Consider the following 25183-nt stretch of genomic DNA (forward strand, 5'->3'; position numbering starts at 1 on the left):
CTGAATACCTAGTTCAGGACTCGCCTTGAGTCCAGAGTGCAGAGGAGCAGCGTTTCTACCCACCTGTCTAAGGCTTCAGCAACCATCAGTGTTTAGCAACTGTATTTATTAAACTAATATCATAGGGGGATACAGCCCAGCCCCGCTTACAGCTATACATGACCGCTTTCCCACACCTTATTTACAGGTTTGTCAGCGGATGTACATGTGAAGACAGAAAAAGAAGATTCGGATATTGAGGGTGATGTGACCACAATAAAGTGTGAAATTGATCCAGATGATTGTAAGAGTCTTCTTATATTATCCTTAAGATTTAGACATTGTGCTGCTTTTCAAAGAACACGTTACGTTCTCTAGTACAAAAAAAATGCTACATGTGTTGTAGTGTGTATGGTATGCGCTCAAATTATTAAATTATACTAAAACAATTAAGAGAGTGCAGACACTGAAGGGTCGTCAGCTTTGTATAAAATCAGATCGTAAGCCCTTAGCCCTTGTTTTATAGTCTTGTTACAAGCTGTGTGTAGTCTGCATTATATACAGTCAGATGTATAAGGTCTTGTTACAAGCTGTGTGTAGTCTGCATTATATACAGTCAGGTGTATAAGGTCTTGTTACAAGCTGTGTGTAGTCTGCATTATATACAGTCAGATGTATAAGTTCTTATTACAAGCTGTGTGTAGTCTGCATTGTATACAGTCAGGTGTATAAGGTCTTATTACAAGCTGTGTGTAGTCTGCGTTATATACAGTCAGATGTATAACATCTTGTTATAAGCTGTGTGTAGTCTGCATTATATACAGTCAGGTGTATAAGGTCTTATTACAAGCTGTGTGTAGTCTGCATTATATACAGTCAGGTGTATAAGGTCTTATTACAAGCTGTGTGTAGTCTGCATTATATACAGTCAGGTGTATAAGGTCTTATTACAAGCTGTGTGTAGTCTGCATTATATACAGTCAGATGTATAAGGTCTTGTTACAAGCTGTGTGTAGTCTGCATTATATACAGTCAGGTGTATAAGGTCTTGTTACAAGCTGTGTGTAGTCTGCATTATATACAGTCAGGTGTATAAGGTCTTATTACAAGCTGTGTGTAGTCTGCATTGTATACAGTCAGGTGTATAAGGTCTTATTACAAGCTGTGTGTAGTCTGCGTTATATACAGTCAGATGTATAACATCTTGTTATAAGCTGTGTGTAGTCTGCATTATATACAGTCAGGTGTATAAGGTCTTATTACAAGCTGTGTGTAGTCTGCATTATATACAGTCAGGTGTATAAGGTCTTGTTACAAGCTGTGTGTAGTCTGCATTATATACAGTCAGGTGTATAAGGTCTTATTACAAGCTGTGTGTAGTCTGCATTATATACAGTCAGGTGTATAAGGTCTTGTTACAAGCTGTGTGTAGTCTGCATTATATACAGTCAGGTGTATAAGGTCTTGTTACAAGCTGTGTGCAGTCTGCATTATATACAGTCAGGTGTATAAGGTCTTGTTACAAGCTGTGTGCAGTCTGCATTATATACAGTCGGGTGTATAAGGTCTTGTTACAAGCTGTGTGTAGTCTGCATTATATACAGTCAGGTGTATAAGGTCTTGTTACAAGCTGTGTGTAGTCTGCATTATATACAGTCAGGTGTATAAGGTCTTGTTACAAGCTGTGTGTAGTCTGCATTATATACAGTCGGGTGAGGTGTATAAGGTCTTGTTACAAGCTGTGTGTAGTCTGCATTATGTACAGTCAGGTGTATAAGGTCTTGTTACAAGCTGTGTGTAGTCTGCATTATATACAGTCAGGTGTATAAGGTCTTGTTACAAGCTGTGTGTAGTCTGCATTATATACAGTCAGGTGTATAAGGTCTTATTACAAGCTGTGTGTAGTCTGCATTATATACAGTCAGGTGTATAAGGTCTTGTTACAAGCTGTGTGTAGTCTGCATTATATACAGTCAGGTGTATAAGGTCTTGTTACAAGCTGTGTGTAGTCTGCATTATATACAGTCAGGTGTATAAGGTCTTGTTACAAGCTGTGTGCAGTCTGCATTATATACAGTCGGGTGTATAAGGTCTTGTTACAAGCTGTGTGTAGTCTGCATTATATACAGTCAGGTGTATAAGGTCTTGTTACAAGCTGTGTGTAGTCTGCATTATATACAGTCAGGTGTATAAGGTCTTGTTACAAGCTGTGTGTAGTCTGCATTATATACAGTCGGGTGAGGTGTATAAGGTCTTGTTACAAGCTGTGTGTAGTCTGCATTATGTACAGTCAGGTGTATAAGGTCTTGTTACAAGCTGTGTGTAGTCTGCATTATATACAGTCAGGTGTATAAGGTCTTGTTACAAGCTGTGTGTAGTCTGCATTATATACAGTCGGGTGAGGTGTATAAGGTCTTGTTACAAGCTGTGTGTAGTCTGCATTATATACAGTCAGATGTATAAGGTCTTGTTACAAGCTGTGTGTAGTCTGCATTATATACAGTCAGGTGTATAAGGTCTTATTACAAGCTGTGTGTAGTCTGCATTATATACAGTCAGGTGTATAAGGTCTTGTTACAAGCTGTGTGTAGTCTGCATTATGTACAGTCAGGTGTATAAGGTCTTGTTACAAGCTGTGTGTAGTCTGCATTATATACAGTCAGGTGTATAAGGTCTTGTTACAAGCTGTGTGTAGTCTGCATTATATACAGTCAGGTGTATAAGGTCTTATTACAAGCTGTGTGTAGTCTGCATTATATACAGTCAGGTGTATAAGGTCTTGTTACAAGCTGTGTGTAGTCTGCATTATGTACAGTCAGGTGTATAAGGTCTTGTTACAAGCTGTGTGTAGTCTGCATTATATACAGTCAGGTGTATAAGGTCTTGTTACAAGCTGTGTGTAGTCTGCATTATATACAGTCGGGTGAGGTGTATAAGGTCTTGTTACAAGCTGTGTGTAGTCTGCATTATGTACAGTCAGGTGTATAAGGTCTTGTTACAAGCTGTGTGTAGTCTGCATTATATACAGTCAGATGTATAAGGTCTTGTTACAAGCTGTGTGTAGTCTGCATTATATACAGTCAGATGTATAAGTTCTTATTACAAGCTGTGTGTAGTCTGCATTATATACAGTCAGATGTATAAAGTCTTGTTACAAGCTGTGTGTAGTCTGCATTATATACAGTCAGGTGTATAAGGTCTTGTTACAAGCTGTGTGTAGTCTGCATTATATACAGTCAGGTGTATAAGGTCTTGTTACAAGCTGTGTGTAGTCTGCATTATATACAGTCACGTGTATAAGGTCTTGTTACAAGCTGTGTGTAGTCTGCATTATATACAGTCGGGTGAGGTGTATAAGGTCTTGTTACAAGCTGTGTGTAGTCTGCATTATATACAGTCAGGTGTATAACGTCTTATTACAAGCTGTGTGCAGTCTGCATTATATACAGTCAGGTGTATAAGGTCTTGTTATAAACTGTGTGTAGTCTGCATTATATACAGTCAGGTGTATAAGGTCTTGTTATAAACTGTGTGTAGTCTGCATTATATACAGTCAGGTGTATATCGTCTTGTTACAAGCTGTGTGTAGTCTGCATTATATACAGTCAGGTGTATAAGGTCTTGTCATAAACTGTGTGTAGTCTGCATTATATACAGTCAGGTGTATAAGGTCTTGTTACAAGCTGTGTGTAGTCTGCATTATATACAGTCAGGTGTATAAGGTCTTGTTACAAGCTGTGTGTAGTCTGCATTATATACAGTCAGATGTATAAGTTCTTATTACAAGCTGTGTGTAGTCTGCATTATATACAGTCAGGTGTATAAGGTCTTGTTACAAGCTGTGTGTAGTCTGCATTATATACAGTCAGGTGTATATCGTCTTGTTACAAGCTGTGTGTAGTCTGCATTATATACAGTCAGGTGTATAAGGTCTTGTTATAAGCTGTGTGTAGTCTGCATTATATACAGTCAGGTGTATAAGGTCTTGTTATAAGCTGTGTGTAGTCTGCATTATATACAGTCAGATGTATAAGGTCTTGTTACAAGCTGTGTGTAGTCTGCATTATATACAGTCAGGTGTATAAGTTCTTGTTATAAGCTGTGTGTAGTCTGCATTATATACAGTCAGATGTATAAGGTCTTGTTACAAGCTGTGTGTAGTCTGCATTATATACAGTCAGGTGTATAAGGTCTTGTTACAAGCTGTGTGTAGTCTGCATTATATATAGTCAGGTGTATAAGGTCTTGTTACAAGCTGTGTGTAGTCTGCATTATATACAGTCAGGTGTATAAGGTCTTGTTATAAGCTGTGTGTAGTCTGCATTATATACAGTCAGGTGTATAAGGTCTTGTTACAAGCTGTGTGTAGTCTGCATTATATACAGTCAGGTGTATAAGGTCTTGTTACAAGCTGTGTGTAGTCTGCATTATATACAGTCACGTGTATAAGGTCTTGTTACAAGCTGTGTGTAGTCTGCATTATATACAGTCAGGTGTATAAGGTCTTGTTACAAGCTGTGTGTAGTCTGCATTATATACAGTCACGTATATAAGGTCTTGTTACAAGCTGTGTGTAGTCTGCATTATATACAGTCGGGTGAGGTGTATAAGGTCTTGTTACAAGCTGTGTGTAGTCTGCATTATATACAGTCAGGTGTATAACGTCTTATTACAAGCTGTGTGCAGTCTGCATTATATACAGTCAGGTGTATAAGGTCTTGTTATAAACTGTGTGTAGTCTGCATTATATACAGTCAGGTGTATAAGGTCTTGTTATAAACTGTGTGTAGTCTGCATTATATACAGTCAGGTGTATATCGTCTTGTTACAAGCTGTGTGTAGTCTGCATTATATACAGTCAGGTGTATAAGGTCTTGTCATAAACTGTGTGTAGTCTGCATTATATACAGTCAGGTGTATAAGGTCTTGTTACAAGCTGTGTGTAGTCTGCATTATATACAGTCAGGTGTATAAGGTCTTGTTACAAGCTGTGTGTAGTCTGCATTATATACAGTCAGATGTATAAGTTCTTATTACAAGCTGTGTGTAGTCTGCATTATATACAGTCAGGTGTATATCGTCTTGTTACAAGCTGTGTGTAGTCTGCATTATATACAGTCAGGTGTATAAGGTCTTGTTACAAGCTGTGTGTAGTCTGCATTATATACAGTCAGGTGTATATCGTCTTGTTACAAGCTGTGTGTAGTCTGCATTATATACAGTCAGGTGTATATCGTCTTGTTACAAGCTGTGTGTAGTCTGCATTATATACAGTCAGGTGTATAAGGTCTTGTTACAAGCTGTGTGTAGTCTGCATTATATACAGTCAGGTGTATAAGGTCTTATTACAAGCTGTGTGTAGTCTGCATTATATACAGTCAGGTGTATAAGGTCTTGTTACAAGCTGTGTGTAGTCTGCATTATATACAGTCAGGTGTATAAGGTCTTGTTACAAGCTGTGTGTAGTCTGCATTATATACAGTCAGGTGTATAAGGTCTTGTTACAAGCTGTGTGTAGTCTGCATTATATACAGTCAGGTGTATAAGGTCTTATTATAATCTGTGTGTAGTCTGCATTATATACAGTCAGGTGTATAAGGTCTTATTACAAGCTGTGTGTAGTCTGCATTATATACAGTCAGGTGTATAAGGTCTTGTTACAAGCTGTGTGTAGTCTGCATTATATACAGTCAGGTGTATAAGGTCTTATAAGTTTGTTTGCAGCCAGGGGACAGCTGTGGTAGGTGAGCTGGGATGTCAGTGTTTATTGATCTATGTTTTCTGAACTACAGAGTGAGAACATATTCCCAGGATTTCACAAATACACAGATGTTATAGGACAAACAAAAGCCTCCTCTGTATGATAGTTTGTTTTTAATCTTTGTCTACAGGTTTTCCAGTAATTGTACAAGACGGTTTAGAGGTGAAGTCAGAGAGAGAGCAGTCAGAAGCTGAGGATCATGTGCCCCTGTTAACGGTTGAAAATTATACCTCTACAGCCAACGGTGATAATCATTTAGTATATATAGATTTTGTTTTATTCTGTTGTTGCCTCAGCTCGGTTTCTGTAATCATGTTTCTATGTCCTGTAATTGAAAATGAAATACAAATAATTTATAGACGATAAGATATATATTAATAACTGTAGTCTACATTTAATACTGTAAATCACATTATAAGCTCTGACGTGCTGCTTGCAGCAACTAAACTATTGGCCTGTAATATTATCGTACACAAGTGCTTCCTTATAAGTCTTCACTTCCCATCAATACTGTAAAGGTTCACGCTGCGCTTGGTTTAAAGATCTGGTAAAGCTACGTTTTTATATTCTCAAAAAGACAAAACTCAGTCGTAGGTCAGATCAGCTGCTCCTGCTCTAGGTATTCAGAACATAGGGGCAGATTTAAAATATGCAACAATAAAGATTATTCAAGGTCAATTCTCCTTCATATTGGATGTATATGTTAAAAAAATGGGAAAGTCTAGAAAACAATTTGATGAAAATTCAAAAGTTCTAAGTTGTAAATGTGATTCCCCCAGAGATTTGGTCTAGTTTACGGCTTTCAGGATGAAGCACACTGTGCTCATCCAGTAGTTGATTTGCTAATTTATGCTGATTGGCTGCTGTGCTTATCTGATCACTTTGAAATGTATTCTCTAAGGGCCAACAGTATAAACTAATTTTACAGAATTACAGAAAATTCATTTTAATCTATATTAAAGTAGTAGTAAGAAGTTAATTTAAAACTTTGATTCAACAGCTGCATTCATTACTTTTGGGAAATAAGAACCTGGCCACCAGGAGGAGGCAAAGACACCCCAGCCAAAGACTTAAATACCTCCCCCACTTCCCTCATCCCCCAGTCATTCTTTGCCTCTTGTCACAGGAGGCAGAGAAGTGTCAGAGTTTTCGATAGTCTCTTATGGAGGGTAGTACTCTTCAGCATGAGTCCGGAGATGCAGGGAGAGTCTTTCTGCGAGACCATCCCGACTCATATTAACAGCTCCATAAGCAATCAGCGTTGACGAGTTTTGCTGCCTGCTTTCTGCTCTCAAGTCCATGTCAGAAGCGACGCTACGATCTGTCACACTTGAAGGGCCGTGTTCCTGTTCCAAGGCGTAGATTCGGGTAAGATCGTTTCATTTTACTTTACTCATGGATGTATTGTCATGAAGTACAACTGTTTAACCGAGAGGGGCTACAGCCTTTCGGGGATAACTTTAAGACAGGGTCTCAGTGAGGCTCCTTTACTTCCTAATGGGAAAGAGTTCACAACATCATTCATTACTTGTGGGAAATAAGAACCTGACCACCTGGAGGAGGCAAAGACACACCAGCCAAAGGCTTAAATACTCCCACTTTCCCTATCCCCCAGTCATTCTTTGCCTTTCGTCCCAGAAGGTTGGCAGAGAAGTGTCAGAAGTTTTTATTTTTTAGATTATTGTATTTTATTATTTTTACATACGTCTCTTATGGAGGGATGCTACCCTTCGACATGGGACGGGATTTTTAAGTAGTCCTGTCAGTCTCTCCTGGAGGGCCTGGGCGAAAATTAGAGTCCAGAGATGTGGTTGGAGCTTACCCTGCGACACCATCCCGACTCGTATTAACAGCTCCTTCAGCACTTGGCATTGCCGAATTTCATTTCACTACCTGCTATTTTCTCTCAAGTCCATGACGGAGGCAATGCTACTATTCGTCACACTTGAAGGGCCGTGTTCCTGTTCCATGGCGTAGATTCCGGTAAGATCGTTTCCTTTTATTACACTGACTGTAATGTGATTTATTGCGACAGCTAAATATGGGTCTCATTGAGGCACCTTCTGTACCGATCTGGGAATCAAGGGCTAATTTCCTCCTTAGGGGGGGATTTGTGAACGGGGAGGGGTCTTTAATCATGTTTCTTATGTGATTCAACCTGCCTTGTGTAGTGGGTATGGGCTCTGTGTCTGAGACATCTAGCGTTAATCTATGTTGACCATAGTGACTTATTTATGGGCTGGCAGACCGCAAGGCCTGGGATTACACCTTTGGGTGTAAACCTATTCTTGTTTTCAGACTTGCTTAACTTTCTATGTGAGCCTAGTTGCCGCCTTTTGGTGGCGCGCTTTTTGGATTACGCGGGGCACCTAGTGACCGGCGCTGTTGGGCTTGGTTTCTCTTCTGCTTCCGCATTCCTGACCATGTGGCGACGACGGAAAAGTCTGCTCCGCTGAGGTCTGGTCATAGGAGGTGATGAGTGCCCCAGCCATGGCGGGTGTCAGGTGCCGGTAGTTTTTCCAATATAGTGCTTAATTGATAGTCTTCCCATGGAGGATTCTAATGCCTGGACTATCATCATTTCAGATTCTGAGTCGTCCTCGGACGAGGACTGTACTTTGGCCCCGTTGTCGCAAGTCCACCAGTCGTGTCTCTTGTGCCTGCGTAGTATGCCGGGTTGCTCGGGGGACCTTGGGCCTGCTGAGCCATCGGCCTCTGGGGGCTCTGTTCTTCACGTGGCACCTTCCTAAACGCACCCTTCTTCTACTCTTGCGGGTGACCCTGATGTTGATGTCTCCTCCGCGCAGGGTGAATTGTTTCCCCCGGAGATGGCGGGACATTTTCGTTTTAATATATTGATGGCGCTTGTTCGCCTGCAGGAACCCGAGGTTTCCTCACAGTTGGGTTCCTGTCCACCTATTCAGGGCATTCAGACCGTGGGTGGCTCTATAATTTTTCCCCCAGGGGTGATTGTTCCCCCATGTTCTTTTCGGTATAGGATTGTGCGACTGCGTGTCCTACTACGTCGCCTTTTTGACCTATTGGGGGATCCTTTCCTTTATCCTACGGGGACTTCTTAGTTCTCAAATGTGTTTCCTAACCAGCCTAATGGGGATGATGTAATCTCCTGTCGGTCTGTTGCGATCTTTCCCAGATTTTTTCTGAAGGTTCCGATCTCCGTTTGGCGGGTCCTGCAGAGACCTAGTTCCTTCTGGGCGGATACCTGCGGCTGCCCTTATTTCTTTTATCCGGTCCGGATTTCTTTCTTTTAATTATCTTTCCTACGTGAATTCCTGGGATGGATTGCTGAGTTACTTCCATAGAAGTTGTTCACGGATTGTGGTCCGGAGTTTTTTTCGGTGTGCCTTGTTATTTGGTTGGTGACGCACATTGCGCCTGGCTGGTCTGGTGGGACTTGCTTGTTCACTTGTTGTTGTTGTTGTTTTTATAAACAACACTATACAGCTCATTGAGGCCTTCGGGTCAGGATGTAGGGAGCGCTTTGGCTGGCCCGGGTCAGTCTGCTTCTGGTGACTGGGTCGGTCGGTTCTTTTTCCTGTGTGCGGTCACGGATTTGGAGCTGCCGGGGGTGGTTCCTCTGGAGTCTCCTAGGTCTGTTCTCTTTGACTATTTTTTGTTCCCGGGTGTTTTGCGGGACTCTGTCGGGTTGCTTCGACGGCCGGTGCCGTTGGGTGGCTAGCCTAGGGCTTGACACTGCAGGGGTGGCTCGTTTCCTCCTACCTGCGACTCTGGGAGCCTTTGGCTCCAACGGGATCCTGGGAGTGTCGTGCCTTGGTTAAGGGAGATGTGGTGTAGTGGTTAGCTCCACCACTTCTGAAGCAGTAGGTTGTGGGTTGATCCCGGTAAGGCTCCTGTTTCTTCTGTTAAGTGTGATCAGTCCACGGGTCATCATTACTTGTGGGATATTAACTGCTCCCCTACAGGAAGTGCAAGAGGATTCACCCAGCAGAGTTGCTATATAGCTCCTCCCCTCTACGTCACCTCCAGTCATTCTCTTGCACCCAACGACTAGATAGGATGTGTGAGAGGACTATGGTGATATATTTAGTTTTTATATCTTCAATCAAAAGTTTGTTATTTTATAATAGCACCGGAGTGTGTTATTCCTTCTCTGGTAGAATTTGAAGAAGAATCTACCTGAGTTTTTCTATGATTTTAGCCGGAGTAGTTAAGATCATATTGCTGTTTCTCGGCCATCTGAGGAGAGGTAAACTTCAGACCAGGGGACAGCAGGCAGATTAATCTGCAAAGAGGTATGTAGCAGTTTATTATTTTCTGACATGGAATTGATGAGAAAATCCTGCCATACCGTTATAATGTAATCTCAGCCTTGAATGCAGTAGATGTAGCTGATATCAGGCTGTCATGTATGTATATTTTACACTTCAGTTTTCTGGGAAATGGTACTTCTCTGGCTTTTAAACTGTATACATAGACTTAACCTATTTTGCAGGGACTTGCAATAGGTTTTAAATGACAATTAATTATTGAGGTAAAACGTTTTTTTGCTGGCATGTAAAAACGTTTTTTTCTCTGAGGTACTGGGTGAAAAAATGTTTTGGGCACTTTTTTTCCACTTGGCAATAGTTTTGATTTAAATTAGAGCAGTTCACTGATCCCTCTCACTGTTATGTGTGTGGGGGAGGGGCCATTTTGGTGCTTTCACTATGCATCAGAAAAAACTCAATCAGAGGTTCATTTTCTTCCTGCATGATCCGGTTCATCTCTACAGAGTTCAGGGATCTCAAAAGCCTTTTTTGAGGGAAGTAGCAGAGCTGTGCTGAGGGTATTGACTGTGATATAAAAAACGTTTATTTGTGTGTTTTTTTCTGCTGCCTGGGTTAGTTATCATTTGCTGAGGGGAACAATCCTTTGCTAAAACTGTATATTCTGACAAAGATTGATGCTATAACTTAATTATTTTATCTGTTATAATATTTTTCTGTGCTTCTTAAAGGCACAGTTCGTTTTTCATATTATTTGTAAATTACTTTGAAAAGTATTTCCAAGTTGCTGTTTATTTGCTAGTGTGTTAAACATGTCTGATTCAAAGGAATATCTCTGTGCTATATGTGTTAATGCCAAAGTGGAGCCCAATAGAAATTTATGTACTAAATGTATTGATGCTACTTTAAAAAATAGTCAATCTGTACAAATTGAACATATTTCACCAAACAACGAGGGGAGAGTTATGCCGACTAACTCGCCTCACGTGTCAGTACCTGCATCTCCCGCTCAGGAGGTGCGTGATATTGTAGCGCCGAGTGCATCTGGGCGGCCATTACAAATCACATTACAAGATATGGCTACTGTTATGACTGAAGTTTTGGCTAAACTACCAGAACTAAGAGGTAAACGTGATCACTCTGGGATGAGAACAGAGTGCGCTGATAATGCAAGGGCCATGTCTGATACTGCGTCACAGTTTGCAGAACGTGAAGACGGAGAGCTTCATTCTGTGGGTGACGGTTCTGATCCAAATAAACTGGACTCAGACATTTCAAATTTTAAATTTAAGCTTGAGAACCTCCGTGTGTTACTAGGGGAGGTATTAGCGGCTCTGAATGATTGTAACACAGTTGCAATCCCAGAAAAAATGTGTAGGTTGGATAAATATTTTGCGGTACCGACGAGTACTGACGTTTTTCCTATACCTAAGAGACTTACTGACATTGTTACTAAGGAGTGGGATAGACCTGGTGTGCCTTTCTCACCCCCTCCTATATTCAGAAAAATGTTTCCAATAGACGCCGCCACACGGGACTTATGGCAAATGGTCCCTAAGGTGGAGGGAGCAGTTTCTACTTTAGCTAAGCGTACCACTATCCCAGTGGAGGATAGCTGTGCTTTTTCAGATCCAATGGATAAAAAATTAGAGGGTTACCTTAAGAAAATGTTTGTTCAACAAGGGTTTATATTGCAACCTCTTGCATGTATTGCGCCTGTCACGGCTGCAGCAGCATTTTGGTTTGAGTCTCTGGAAGAGACACTTCAATCATCCACACTAGATGACATCACACACAAACTTAAATTCCTTAAGTTAGCTAATTCATTTATTTCAGATGCCGTAGTACATTTAACTAAACTTGCGGCTAAAAATTCAGGATTTGCCATTCAGGCACGCAGAGCTCTGTGGCTAAAATCCTGGTCAGCTGATGTTACGTCTAAATCTAAATTGCTTAATATTCCTTTCAAAGGGCAGACCTTATTCGGGCCCGGCTTGAAAGAGATTATTGATGACATTACAGGAGGTAAAGGTCATGCCCTGCCTCAGGACAAGGCCAAAGCCAAGGCTAGACAGTCCAATTTTCATTCCTTTCGTAATTTCAAAGCAGGAGCAGCATCAACTTCCTCTGCACCAAAACAGGAAGGAGCTGTTGCTCGCTACAGACAAGGCTGGAAACCTAACCAGTCCTGGAACAGGGGCAAACAGGCCAGAAAACCTGCTGCTGCCCCTAAGACAGCATGAATTGAGGGCCCCCGATCCAGGACCGGATCTAGTGGGGGGCAGACTTTCCCTCTTCGCCCAGGCTTGGGCAAGAGATGTTCAGGATCCCTGGGCGTTAGAGATCATATCTCAGGGATACCTTCTGCACTTCAAATCCTCTCCCCCAAGAGGGAGATTTCATCTGTCAAGGTTGTCAACAAACCTAACAAAGAAGGAAGCGTTTCTACGCTGCGTACAAGATCTTTTATTAATGGGAGTGATCCATCCAGTTCCGCGGTTGGAACAAGGACAAGGGTTTTACTCAAATCTGTTTGTAGTTCCCAAAAAAGAGGGAACCTTCAGGCCAATCTTGGATTTAAAGATCCTAAACAAATTCCTAAGATTTCCATCGTTCAAGATGGAAACTATTCGAACAATTTTGACCATGATCCAAGAGGGTCAGTACTTGACCACAGTGGATTTAAAGGATGCTTACCTTCACATACCGATTCACAGAAGTCATTACCGGTATCTAAGGTTTGCCTTTTTAGACAGGCATCACCAGTTTGTAGCTCTTCCATTCGGACTGGCTACGGCTCCAAGAATCTTCACAAAGGTTCTGGGCACTCTTCTGGCGGTACTAAGACCGCAAGGAATTTCAGTAACTCCGTACTTAGACGACATACTGATACAAGCTTCAAGCTTTCAAACTGCCAAATCTCATACAGAGATAGTATTGGCATTTCTAAGGTCGCATGGATGGAAAGTGAACGAAGAGAAAAGTTCTCTCTTTCCACTCACAAGAGTTCCCTTCCTGGGGACTCTGATAGATTCTGTAGAAATGAAGATTTACCTGACAGAGGACAGGTTAACAAAACTTCTAAATGCATGCCGTGTCCTTCATTCCATTCAAGAGACCAGAAATTCTCTTCTATGGTGGCTTTATCGGCCACATCTGTCCAGGGGAATGCCATTCAGCAGGCCAGACTGGTCAATTGTAACAACAGACGCCAGCCTACTAGGTTGGGGCGCTGTCTGGAATTCTCTGAAGGCTCAGGGACTATGGAATCAGGAGGAGAGTCTTCTTCCAATAAACATTCTGGAATTGAGAGCAGTCCTCAATGCTCTTCTGGCTTGGCCCCAGTTAGCAACTCGGGGGTTCATCAGGTTCCAGTCGGACAACATCACGACTGTAGCTTATATCAACCATCAGGGAGGGACAAGAAGCTCCCTAGCAATGATGGAAGTATCAAAGATAATTCGCTGGGCAGAGTCTCACTCTTGCCACCTGTCTGCAATCCACATCCCGGGAGTGGAGAACTGGAAGGCGGATTTCTTAAGTCGTCAGACTTTTCATCCGGGGGAGTGGGAACTTCATCCAGAGGTCTTTGCCCAAATACTTCGACGTTGGGGCAAACCAGAGATAGATCTCATGGCGTCTCGACAGAACGCCAAGCTTCCGCGCTACGGGTCCAGATCCAGGGATCCGGGAGCGGTCCTGATAGATGCCTTGACAGCACCATGGACCTTCAGGATGGCTTATGTGTTTCCACCTTTCCCGATGCTTCCTCGATTGATTGCCAGAATCAAACAGGAGAAAACATCAGTGATTCTAATAGTGCCTGCATGGCCACGCAGGACTTGGTATACAGATCTGGTGGACATGTCATTCTGTCCACCTTGGTCGTTACCTCTGAAACAGGACCTTCTGATTCAGGGTCCTTTTCAAACATCAAAATCTAACTTCTCTGAAGCTGACTGCTTGGAAATTGAACGCTTGATCTTATCAAAGCGTGGTTTTTCTGAGTCAGTTATTGATACCTTAATACAGGCTAGGAAGCCTGTTACCAGAAAGATTTACCATAAAATATGGCGTAAATACCTATATTGGTGCGAATCCAAAGGTTACTCTTGGAGTAAGGTTAGGATTCCTAGGATATTGTCTTTTCTACAAGAAGGTTTAGAAAAGGGGTTATCCGCTAGTTCCTTAAAGGGACAGATCTCAGCTCTGTCCATTCTGTTACACAAGCGTCTGTCAGAAGTTCCAGACGTTCAGGCTTTTTGTCAGGCTTTGGCCAGGATTAAACCTGTGTTTAAAGCTGTGGCTCCACCATGGAGTTTAATCCTTGTTCTTAACGTTTTACAGGGTGTTCCGTTTGAACCCCTTCATTCCATTGATATAAAGTTGTTATCTTGGAAAGTTCTATTTTTAATGGCTATTTCCTCGGCTCGAAGAGTCTCTGAGTTATCAGCCTTACATTGTGATTCTCCTTATTTGATTTTTCACTCGGATAAGGTAGTTCTGCGTACTAAGCCTGGGTTCTTACCTAAGGTAGTCACTAACAGGAATATCAATCAGGAGATTGTTGTTCCATCCTTGTGCCCAAATCCTTCTTCGAGGAAGGAACGTCTTTTGCACAATCTGGATGTAGTTCGTGCCCTTAAATTTTATTTACAGGCAACTAAAGATTTTCGACAAACGTCTTCCCTGTTTGTCGTTTACTCTGGTCAGAGGAGAGGTCAAAAAGCTTCTGCTACCTCTCTCTCTTTTTGGCTTCGTAGCATAATTCGTTTAGCTTATGAGACTGCTGGACAGCAGCCTCCTGAAAGAATTACAGCTCATTCCACTAGAGCTGTGGCTTCCACTTGGGCCTTTAAGAATGAGGCCTCTGTTGAACAGATTTGCAAGGCTGCAACTTGGTCTTCGCTTCATACTTTTTCCAAATTTTACAAATTTGACACTTTTGCTTCCTCGGAGGCTATTTTTGGGAGAAAGGTTCTTCAGGCAGTGGTTCCTTCTGTATAAAGAGCCTGCCTATCCCTCCCGTCATCCGTGTACTTTTGCTTTGGTATTGGTATCCCACAAGTAATGATGACCCGTGGACTGATCACACTTAACAGAAGAAAACATAATTTATGCTTACCTGATAAATTCCTTTCTTCTGTAGTGTGATCAGTCCACGGCCCGCCCTGTTTTTTAAGGCAGGTAAATATTTTTTAAATTATACTTCAGTCACCACTACACCCTTGGCTTCTCCTTTCTCGTTGGTCCTTGGTCGAATGACTGGAGGTGACGTAGAGGGGAGGAGCTATATAGCAACTCTGCTGGGTGAATCCTCTTGCACTTCCTGTAGGGGAGCAGTTAATATCCCACAAGTAATGATGACCCGTGGACTGATCACACTACAGAAGAAAGGAATTTATCAGGTAAGCATAAATTATGTTTTTCTTCCTCCGGGTACTGCACCTAGCGTTTCCGGTTGTCTTTTTCTGCCCTGATGGGTCGGGTGCCGAGGTGAGCTCTGTCTCTTTGTGGTCTTGCACCTCGTGGCTGCGGTCCGAGGTTTTTTCATTGGAATCGTTCCACGTAGTTTTTTTGCGGTGTTTTTTTCCTATGTCCTTCTGAAGATCCTCTGTTCGAGGTCCTTTTCTCCTAGATGAGATAGTCTGCCAGGTTTTTTGATCTGGTAAGGACTTGGGTCGTGTTGACTCAGATGCTGGCTCATGGAATTGCTGGCGCCCTCCCATCTCAGTCTGGGGAGTGGCGTTCAGGATTCGGGCAGTGTTGCTGTAGTGATTCTATTCTTGCCCCTGTTTTCCCCTTGGGGGTTAGGGGTTGGTTCAGGGTGGAGTTCATTGTCTCTCCTTTGGGGAGTCTGGACCTTTTCCGGTTGGTTACCCTTGTTAAACGAAGGGTGGGCCCTGGGCCTTTTTTTTTTCTAAAGAGTTATTTTGCCCTGTTGTTTCCCTTCTTGTCTAGGACATGGATCTACCCATGTTGTGGCCTTTTTCCCTGGTCTGTCTCTACATTCTGCAGACTTTCCACACGACATGTGGTTTTGGCGTGATGTTTTACCTTGCTGCCTGTGTTGGGGGAGTTCGAGAGGTTGTCTCTTGGAGGTTTTGCGCACTTCTTTTGGGCTCTGGAGGGTAGGCCTGTCTTGGTTCTTCTTTTGTGTCTTGGACACATGCTCCCTGTCTCATGTCTTCCTCTGGAGGATTTATGTTCTCTATGGGAATGGTTGGTCATGTTGTTTCTCGTTTGTTGAGGATAGTGCTGCCTTGTGGACTTGTCTTTTGGGGGTCTTGTCCTCCTTTTTCTGGGAGGATTCGCACTTTTTCTAACGTGTAACTTGTTGCCACCTCCCTCCTTTTTTGCGGTGGGGGTGGGATTCAGCTCCCTGCACAATTTAATCTCCTGTGCGTGTGCGCTCTTCTTGGGCTTCCTGCTCCTCCCTTGCATTTTAAGCTGCTTGGTGTCCTGGATGAGGTTTCTCTGGACCCTCTGTGGGGTTTGAAACCTTAGGGATCCCTCTATCATCGGGAGGATTGATTCAGGGATGAGGTTTCGGCTGCTTTGCAGCCTGTTGTGGTCTAGTGCCTATCTGTCTTGATGCGCAAGGTCAAGAGTTTTCTCTCATTCCTGGTGGGTGCTGCGTCTCCTCTTCACTCACAACTGACTAGGTCATCTCAATTGAATATTTTTGGCTGCAGAATTTGTTAAAGGACGCTCTCAGTCTCTTGTGGTCTGGGGCGTTGGACTTGGTCTTCAGCTGGTTAGCTGGGGTAGGGGATTTTTCCCTTTTCGGCCTCGTCTTCTGTGTTTGACGCTTGCCACCGCTGTTTAGCTGTCTATGCGTCTGCTGGGTTTTGAGATTCTTCTGTTTCTCCTCCGGTCCTTCACTTGTTTTTCCTATGATGCTCCTTTTATTCGGACATATGTCAAGGCTTTTTGAGCCTATCGAGCGGATCTTGGGGGTCTTCTCTGAGACCTGGTTTTGTTCTGTCCTGACTTGTTCTTTCCCTCTGGGAATTGTTAGCTGGGCCCCCTAGTTTGTGTAAGGGGGTGTGACTGTGTTTTGCCCCTGAGAGATGGTGTCCTCGAGGTCTGTGATCTCGGTTGCGTCTGCTCTTGGTATCTAGCCAGGCCTTTGGACTGCCGGTGGCTTTGTGTCTATGGGGCCGTTTTTGTTTTTCTTATTGTTTTTCAATCATTTTTTTCCCTGTTTGCGGACGAAACAAGACTTTTTTTGCTGGGGATATGTTTTAGGTTGGTGCCTTCGTTGGACCGCCTCTTACCCTCCCGTCTTGGCATTCAGTGTCCTCTTTGGCTTGGGTATAGTTTTCCCACAAGTAATGAATGCGGCTGTGGACTCTTTCCATTAGGAAGAAAAACATAAATTATACTTACCTTATAATTTAATTTTCTTCCGTGGAAAAGAGTCCACAGCCCCCCGCCCGTTTTTGAGGCATTGTTGTTTTTCATCTTCTGGCACCTTTTCACCTTGATATTTCTTACACTGTTCCTTGTTCCTCTGCAAAATGACTGGGGGATAGGGGAAGTGGGAGGAGTATTTAAGCCTTTAGCTGGTGTGTCTTTGCCTCCTCCTGGTGGCCAGGTTCTTATTTCCCACAAGTAATGAATGCAGCTGTGGACTCTTTCCCCCGGAAGAAAATGAAATGATCAGGTAAGCATAATTTATGTTTTTATCTTGGAATCAAGGGTTAATTCCTTCTGAGGGGGGTTATTGAACAGGGGGATTTTAATCATGTTTGTTATGTGATTATGTCTGCTAAGGTGTAGTGATACTTAGGCTCGTGGCTATTTCAGAACATAACGGCCTTTTTGATAGTGACGCGGCCCTACGGTCTGGCGCGCTTTTTCATGGACTACACAGTACACCTTGTGACCGGACGTGGTCACGTTTTATTTTTCCATTTTCGTATTCCTGACTGTGAAGACGGAGAAATTCTGTTTTGCTGGAGTCTGGGTCATAGAAGGTGGTGAGTGCCCAAGCCATTGGGGGTGTTAGGTGCCGTTTCTCTTTTTATTGTTCAATATCCAAGTTATGAAGGATTCTGATTTTTTTGGAGACGGATGTCTCTGATTCAGATTCTGCTTCTTGCGAAGAATATGAATTGGCCCGGGTGATACATGCCCATCAGGTATGTTCCTACGCTAGCAGGTGTCCCAAATGCCGTTTATCCTTCTCCCGAAGGTGGCTTGTTTCCTCCAGAGGTTACAGCGCGGTTCCGCATGGCTATATCTTTGGCACTGGCACATTTACATCTCACAGGTGTGTGTACAATATTTTCCATGTTCTGTTAACCAGGGCTCGTCAGGCGTAGGATCGCCTGGTCCAGTTCAGCCCTCTGGGGAAGCGATTTTCCCTGAGGCTTTAGGGGTCCAATCCTCAGGGCCAGGGTCATCAGTTGCCCCAGCGGAGGTAGGTTTTTCTTTTCGTTATAGACTGGCGCGCCTTCGTGTACTGCTGAGGCAAGTTTTGGCGCTGCTGGAGGATCCCACTCTTAACAAGTTGGTGGATCCCTGTTCTTCCGTTTCGAATGGCACGCAGAATTAGACGTAAGGGGATGAAGTAATCTGCTTATCGTCATTCTTTTATTTTAAGTATCTTTTCCAGTTCTGAGCTTTGAGGAATCGGATCCCTGATGGGCTGGTCCGGTTAGTGTGTCCGTTCTTCTTGGACGTTAACCTACGGGTATTGCCTTTCTTTTATTTAAGCCCGGTCAGGATGTATTTTGTTTTATTTTGTAAAGCTCACGTCTGTTATAATATTTCCTTTGGAAACTTTATTCTCTGGAATCTGATACTTGTGATTTTGTGGTCGCATTGATGCTTCTACGGAAGGGATATGAAGAAGTTGGGACATTGTTTTGTCTACTGTTTCTCTGTTTTATTTGTCTATCCCGTCTAGGGTTGCAACTTTTTGTGGACTTAGACAGTTTTGAATGCCCATTGTTTTCGGGTTGGTTCTGACTGGGTACTACTTCTGTTCCTTGAGGTCTATATCAGACACGTGGTGCCCGTTATACCTGGCTGGTCTGGTTAAGGCGCTGAGGGGGTTATCTCTCTGTTGTTTCTATTACGTTCCTTGTTTTTGTTACAAGTTACAGCTAGTATTTTCGTTCTAGGACGACAAGATGGTCCTTGTTATCTCTCTGAGGGCATAAGAGGGGATTGTGTTCAGTCCTCATTGGCCTATCCATACTTAGCGGGCGGGGTCTCTGAGATGGATCCCGCTACGGCATACTTGGTGGGCTCCTGGTTGCTTTGGAGCTAGAGTTTTACTCTTTCCTTAATAGGGTGAGAATTCCATGGAAATCTGTGATGCCAATTTCTGTTGGCATTGTCCTTGCCTCTGTTGGAGGCTTCATTGGGGATTGTGCTCTTTGGGGTCTGTTCCCTTGATTGGGTACCTCTTTCCACAGGTCGAGGTTGCCTGGTCTTTGTCCTTTTTCCTTGAGGACGGCCTTTTGGCTGTTTTGGGAAGTTTGGGCCTTTTAGTTTTTCCTACTTCCGGGACGTCTATTCCCATATCTGGGACTGCAGACTAGGTTGTTTCCTTTTTTTCCTGGGTTAGCCTCTGCTTAGGGGTTTGCCCCCACCAGGGATTAGGATGCTCGTCATTAGTTCATTCCTTGAGTGTGGGGCTTCGGGAAGGATGATCCCGTGAGGATCTTGGAGACTAGTCTCTTCTTATCAACTCTGAATCCGCAGGGTTGATCTATGTTCTTGTGGATTCCCTTAGTTCTTGAACTTCAAGGGTGTTGTCCCTATTGCCTTTTGGGTACCAGAGTAGCTGTGTGCCTTTCGTCATTGCCTAACATCCTTTTGGTGGGGAGTTGCATCCCACTATGGGTGTTCTCTACGCTCTGGATCTGGGACTCTTACGATGAGGTAACCCGGTGGTTCCTCTGTTTTTGTTTTTTTTTGCTTGCTTCAATCCGGGTTCCGGGTGCCCGGGTTTTATTTTTTACTCTGGTCCTTCATTGGAATTTGGAGGTTCCTGATCTTTTTAGATTGGAATGGCCCAGTTTCCTGAGTCAGGGGCATCTTCTGCTCCTATGGGCAGATTTTTCTCTCCTTTTCGGGGAGTTTAGTCCTTTTCTACTGGGTCGGTAGGAGTGACCTGATGGTTCTTCATTCGGTACTAGTCTTTTGAGTCCGTTTTCGGCTTCACCCCATATCGTTGTGTGCTGTTTACACCCCTTTGGGGGGTAGATTTGGCTTTCCTCTGTACCCTACTGGTACTCGGAGCTACTGTTCCTCTCCTTTGTGACGAGGTACTCTCTGTCTTTTCAACCTATCGAGGTTGACATCGGGAGTTGCGCCTGGGTCCCTCGGGTATAGTTTAAGGGTTAGCACACCTAGCTGGGAAACCAAAGGTCGAGAGTTTGAATCCACCCACAGGTGCTGTTTCTTTGTGTTGTGGCTTATCGGCTGCCCTTGGAATTTAGAGAGCTTGTGGTCAGCTAAAGCTCCTTGTTCTTTTTCCAATTCCTATGGGTTTTCCCTTGGGAGTGCCTTATCCCTTCGGTAGGGGAGCTGCAACAGGGTTTTGTTATCCAAGCTCTTGGGGGGGGGGGGCGTTTGGTCCCCTCCCCTTTTTTCTTTCTGAAGGTCTTGGTTGGAGGGGATAATTTATCCCCTGTTTTTTGGACATGTCAGTTGCTTGTTGCTGGTCCGTTTGAACAGAGCAGGATCTGTGATCTGTTTGCTCTGTTGCTTTGGTCCATAGCCCTTTCTTAGATGGCTTTTTTCTTTCTGAAGGTCTAGGTGGGAGGGGATAATTTATCCCCTGTTTTTTGGACATGTCAGTTGCTTGTTGCTGGTCCGTTTGAACGGAGCAGGATCTGTGATCTGTTTGCTCTGTTGCTTTGGTCCATAGCCCTTTCTTAGATGGCTCTGCTCCTCCTTTCTGTCTTCTGTGGGGAGGAGTTGTCCTGTATTACTTTGGAGTCTTCTTTGGAAGATGGTCATCTGCAGTCTACTCGCTTCTGGTGTTGGTGGCTTGTGCTTGTCTTTTCAATCTTGTGGAGCAAGGCCTATGTTTTTCTGAATATTTATATATTCTGTGGCTGTTTTTCAGCAGCTCACAGGGATGTTTTTGTCTTTGGTTGCCTATCCTGGGTACGGTTTGTACTCTGCTTTGGAGAAGAGTTATCTTCTCCATTTACCAGGGCTTCTTTGATAAAAAAATCCTTGGATTCTATGCAGACTGGGGGCCTGGGTTTTTTCCTCCCGTCGTTTTTGCTGGATCGGTAGGGTTCTTTTATGGCGTTTTGTCCGATTTCTTCTGGGCTTCGCTCTGGAAGTTTCCCTTTGGGTTCTTTGGGCCCGATTTTGTGGTTTCTGGGGGTCTTTTTGGACTTACATCTGTCTTATCTATCTTCCCTTCTGGGAGAAAATGGTTGTTTTCCCTTCCTTCTGGTAGGGGGTGTTTCTGCGGGACTGAGTGTCTGGTGAACTTTTTCTCTTCAGAGGCTTGTTGGCTCAGTCGAGTCTATATTTTTTCCAGCGGTCTCTAGCAATAGGGTTTCTGGGCTAACTGTTGGACTGTTTCCTTGGGCCTTTTCCTTCTCGGCTTCGGACGAAGCTGGTTTTTGTTGGGTACTTTTTGGTTGTTCAGGCCTGGTGCCCTCCGTATGGGCCACCTTTGTACCCTCCCTTTTAGCATTCAGTGTCCTCTATAGCTTGGGTATTGTTTTCCCAAAAGTAATGAATGCAGCTGTGGACGCTTCCCGTTTATGAAGAAAAACTTAAATTATGCTTACCTGATAATTTTCTTTTCTTCAGACGGGAAGAGTCCACAGCTCCCCGCCCAAGTTTTTTGTGTGGGGCAACCGTCATTTTTTTGTTATTTTGGCACCTTTTCATCCTGATATTTTTCCTACTGTTCCTTGTTCCCTCGGCAGAATGACTGGGGGATGAGGGAAGTAGGTTAAGTATGAGGGAAGTATTTAAGCCTTTGGCTGGGGTGTCTTTGCCTCCTCCTGGTGGCCAGGTTCTGAAATCCCAAAAGTAATGAATGCAGCTGTGGACTCTTCCCGTCTAAAGAAAAGAAAATTTGATCAGGTAAGCATAATTTAAGTTTTCTTTCATGATTCTGATAGAGAATTCAATTTTAAACAACTTTTCAATTTACTTCTATTATTTAATTTGCTTCATTTTTCAGATATCCTTTATTAAAGAAATAGCAATGCACATGGGCGAACCAATCACACGAGGTATCTATGTGCAACCACCAATCAGCAGCTACTGTGCCTATCTAGATATGCTTTTCAGCAAAGGATATCAAGAGAATGAAGCACATTAGATAATAGATGCAAATTAGAAAGTTGTTTAAAATTGCATGTTCTATCGAAATCATGAAAGAAACAATATGGGTTTAATGTCCCATTAAGCATAAAACTATCTAACTGGCCTATCATGATCATATAATGTGACAGAATTGTTTGTTGTTACACAAGCTCCCAATCTTCCGGTACATGATCAATTTAGTTTAGAACCTTATGCTTATCTTTTTGATTTTTCTGCAGCAACTTTTAAGAGAACTGTGGACTGAGCTACTGAGGCAGCTCCACACACCATTTGCGGCTGGTGAATTTTCAAGATGGTGGGGCGCTAGACCCCACTTCTTGAAATAAAGCCCCACCCCTCAGATTCACCCACAAATGGGGTAAGCACATAGTTAAAGTAATCAGCTGTGTGACCACCACTGCTGATTGAGTCAGAGGCATTTTCTGCAGCTTTTAAACAGTACTTTAACTATGTGTTAACCCACATAAAGTAGGGTCTTTTATACTTTATATCAGTACTGTGACAGATTACAAAGCATTTACAATATCGTAAAGTGATTTTCTTCTTAAACGGAAAGAGTCCACAGCTGCATTCATTGCTTTTGGGAATTCAGAACCTGGCCACAAGGAGGAGGCAAAGACACCCCAGCCAAAGGCTTAAATACCTCCCCCACTTCCCTCATCCCCCAGTCATTCTTTGCCTTTCGTCACAGGAGGTTGACAGAGAAGTGTCAGAAGTTTGAAGATGGTCTCTTATGGAGGGTAGTACTCTTCGAAATGGGACTGGAGTTTTAAGTAATCATGTCAGCCTGTCAGTGAGAGCATGGATGAAAGTTAGAGTCCAAAGATGCAGGGAGTGTCGTCTCTGCGAAACCATCCTGACTCATGTTAAAAGCTCTTTGGCAATCAGCGTTGACGAGTTTCACTGCCTGCCTTCATTCACTCAAGTCCATGTCAGAAGCTATGCTACTATCTGTCACACTTGAAGGGCCATGTTCCTGTTCCATGGCGTAGATACTGGTAAGATCGTTTAAATGTATTTGATTATGCGAATGTAATGTTAACGAAAGAAGTCAGGGTCCTAGTGGGACTCCTTTTATCTTATGGAATCAAGGGTTAATATCGCCTGTGGGGGGTTATTGAGCAAGGGGGACTTTAATCATGTTTGTTATGTGATTCTGTCTGGTAATGTGTAGTGATGCTTGGCTCAGGACTATTCACAACATAACGGCCTGATCTTTTTGGACTGGCGTGGCTTTTTTGCTAAGCTTACACAGTGCACCGCAGGACCGGGTGTGGTCACGTTGTATTTCCATTTCCATACTCTGACCGAGTGCCGATGGAGAGAATCTGTTTGTTGGTTATCTGGTTCACAGGAGGTGGCGAGTGCCCCAGCCATTGGGGTTGTAAGGTGCCGTTTAGTTTTTGTCCATATTTGCAATCTCCAAGTTATGGAGGATTCTGATTTTTTAGAGACTGACATCTCCGACTCAGAGTATACGTCTTGTGAGGAGTATGAAATGGCCCGGCTTATCCAAGCCCATCAGTTATGTTCCGATTGCCGTGCTTGAGTACTCCCTTCCCCCGATTCAGGGAGCGTAGAGTGCGTTGAGCCATCCGCCCCTGAGGATTTCATGTCCAGTGAGGCGCGTGCCCCAGAACTTTCTTTCACTACACAAGCAGGTGTCCCTATGGCCGTTACTCCTTCTCCAGAAGGCGGCTTGTTTCCTCCAGAGGTTACGGCACGGTTCCGCATGGCCATATCTATTGCGCTGGCACATTTATATCTCCCAAGAGAAGTATTTCTAAGATACTGTCCGTGTTCTGTTAACCAGGGTCCGTCGAGATTGAGATCGCCTTAGTCAGTTCGACCTTCTGGGGAAGTGATGGCCTCTGAGGATTCAGGGGCCCCTCCATCAAGCCGGCGAGGGAACATTTTGCCTTCCGTTATAGACTGGCACGCCTTAATTTACTACTAAGACATGTTTTGGGGCTTCTAATAGGCCCGTTGGCGTGCCCATTCTCCTTGGGAGTTCACCCACGGGTGCTGCCTTCATTTTATTTGATCCGGTTAGGATGTGTTTAATTTGTTTTACGAAGCTCATGTTTGTTATAGTTTCTGTTTTAGGAACATTTCTTCTCTGGAACTGATACTTGTGATTTTGTGGCCGCGTGGGCACTTCCTCGCAAGTTGCGCAGTACTATATAATGCATAGTTATGTTTATAGTTTGTTATCGATCCCTTCTGGGGCCTCGATTTTCCTTTGACCTTGGACAGTTTCGGAGTGTTCTCGTGCCAGGCGGGACCTGGTCGGGCACTAGATGCTGTTCCTTATGGTTCATGTCACCCACGTGGTGCCGGTCTATCGGTTACCCTGTCAGGTGCTGAGTTGTTCACTTTGATAAGTGTTCGTGTTTTCTTGTTGCCTCCATTTTAGAAGGCGGAGTGCTGCTTTGGTCCACCTTCCGTTTCTACTATTGTGTGGGCCTCTACTGTGGCTTAGTGGTAACATGTCTGATTATCAAACTCAAGTTTAGGGGTTTGAATCCAAGCCCATGTACTACACTTAGGGGTTTCCTGGATTGGAGCTGGCTGAGGCTTATCGTGAGAGGCCTTTTGGTCTTGGAACCGAAGTTTCCATTGGGTTTGGAGGTTGAATGACCTCGAAGCATTGGGGGTACCAAATTTATAGCGATTTCGTTTTCACTCTTGGTATCTTCTGGATGTCTAATTTTTGTGGCTAGTCCCAGGCACCTCTCGTAGGTGGCTGGGGCTACTTGTCCCCTTCTTGGGTAGTCGGGTCATCTGTGTTTGGAAGTCCCTTTTGCTTCCTTCTTTAGTATGTTGCATGCTCTTCTGTGGGAGCGCAGGGGTTTGGGGTTCTTCCCTTTTG

The 25183-nt window shown here is 43.6% G+C and overlaps 1 protein-coding gene across 1 annotated transcript in view; it reads left to right on the forward strand.

Moving 5' to 3' along the window:
* Positions 1–25183, forward strand: part of LOC128659717 (gastrula zinc finger protein XlCGF52.1) — a 60402-nt gene that overhangs the window by 5931 nt on the left and 29288 nt on the right. The window contains exons 2-3 of the mRNA XM_053713291.1: positions 188–283; positions 5871–5984. Coding sequence (XP_053569266.1) covers positions 188–283; positions 5871–5984 — 210 coding nt within the window. The remainder of the gene's footprint in view (positions 1–187; positions 284–5870; positions 5985–25183) is intronic.

Source organism: Bombina bombina, chromosome 5 (genome assembly GCF_027579735.1).
Source record: "Bombina bombina isolate aBomBom1 chromosome 5, aBomBom1.pri, whole genome shotgun sequence".
Taxonomy (NCBI): domain Eukaryota; kingdom Metazoa; phylum Chordata; class Amphibia; order Anura; family Bombinatoridae; genus Bombina; species Bombina bombina.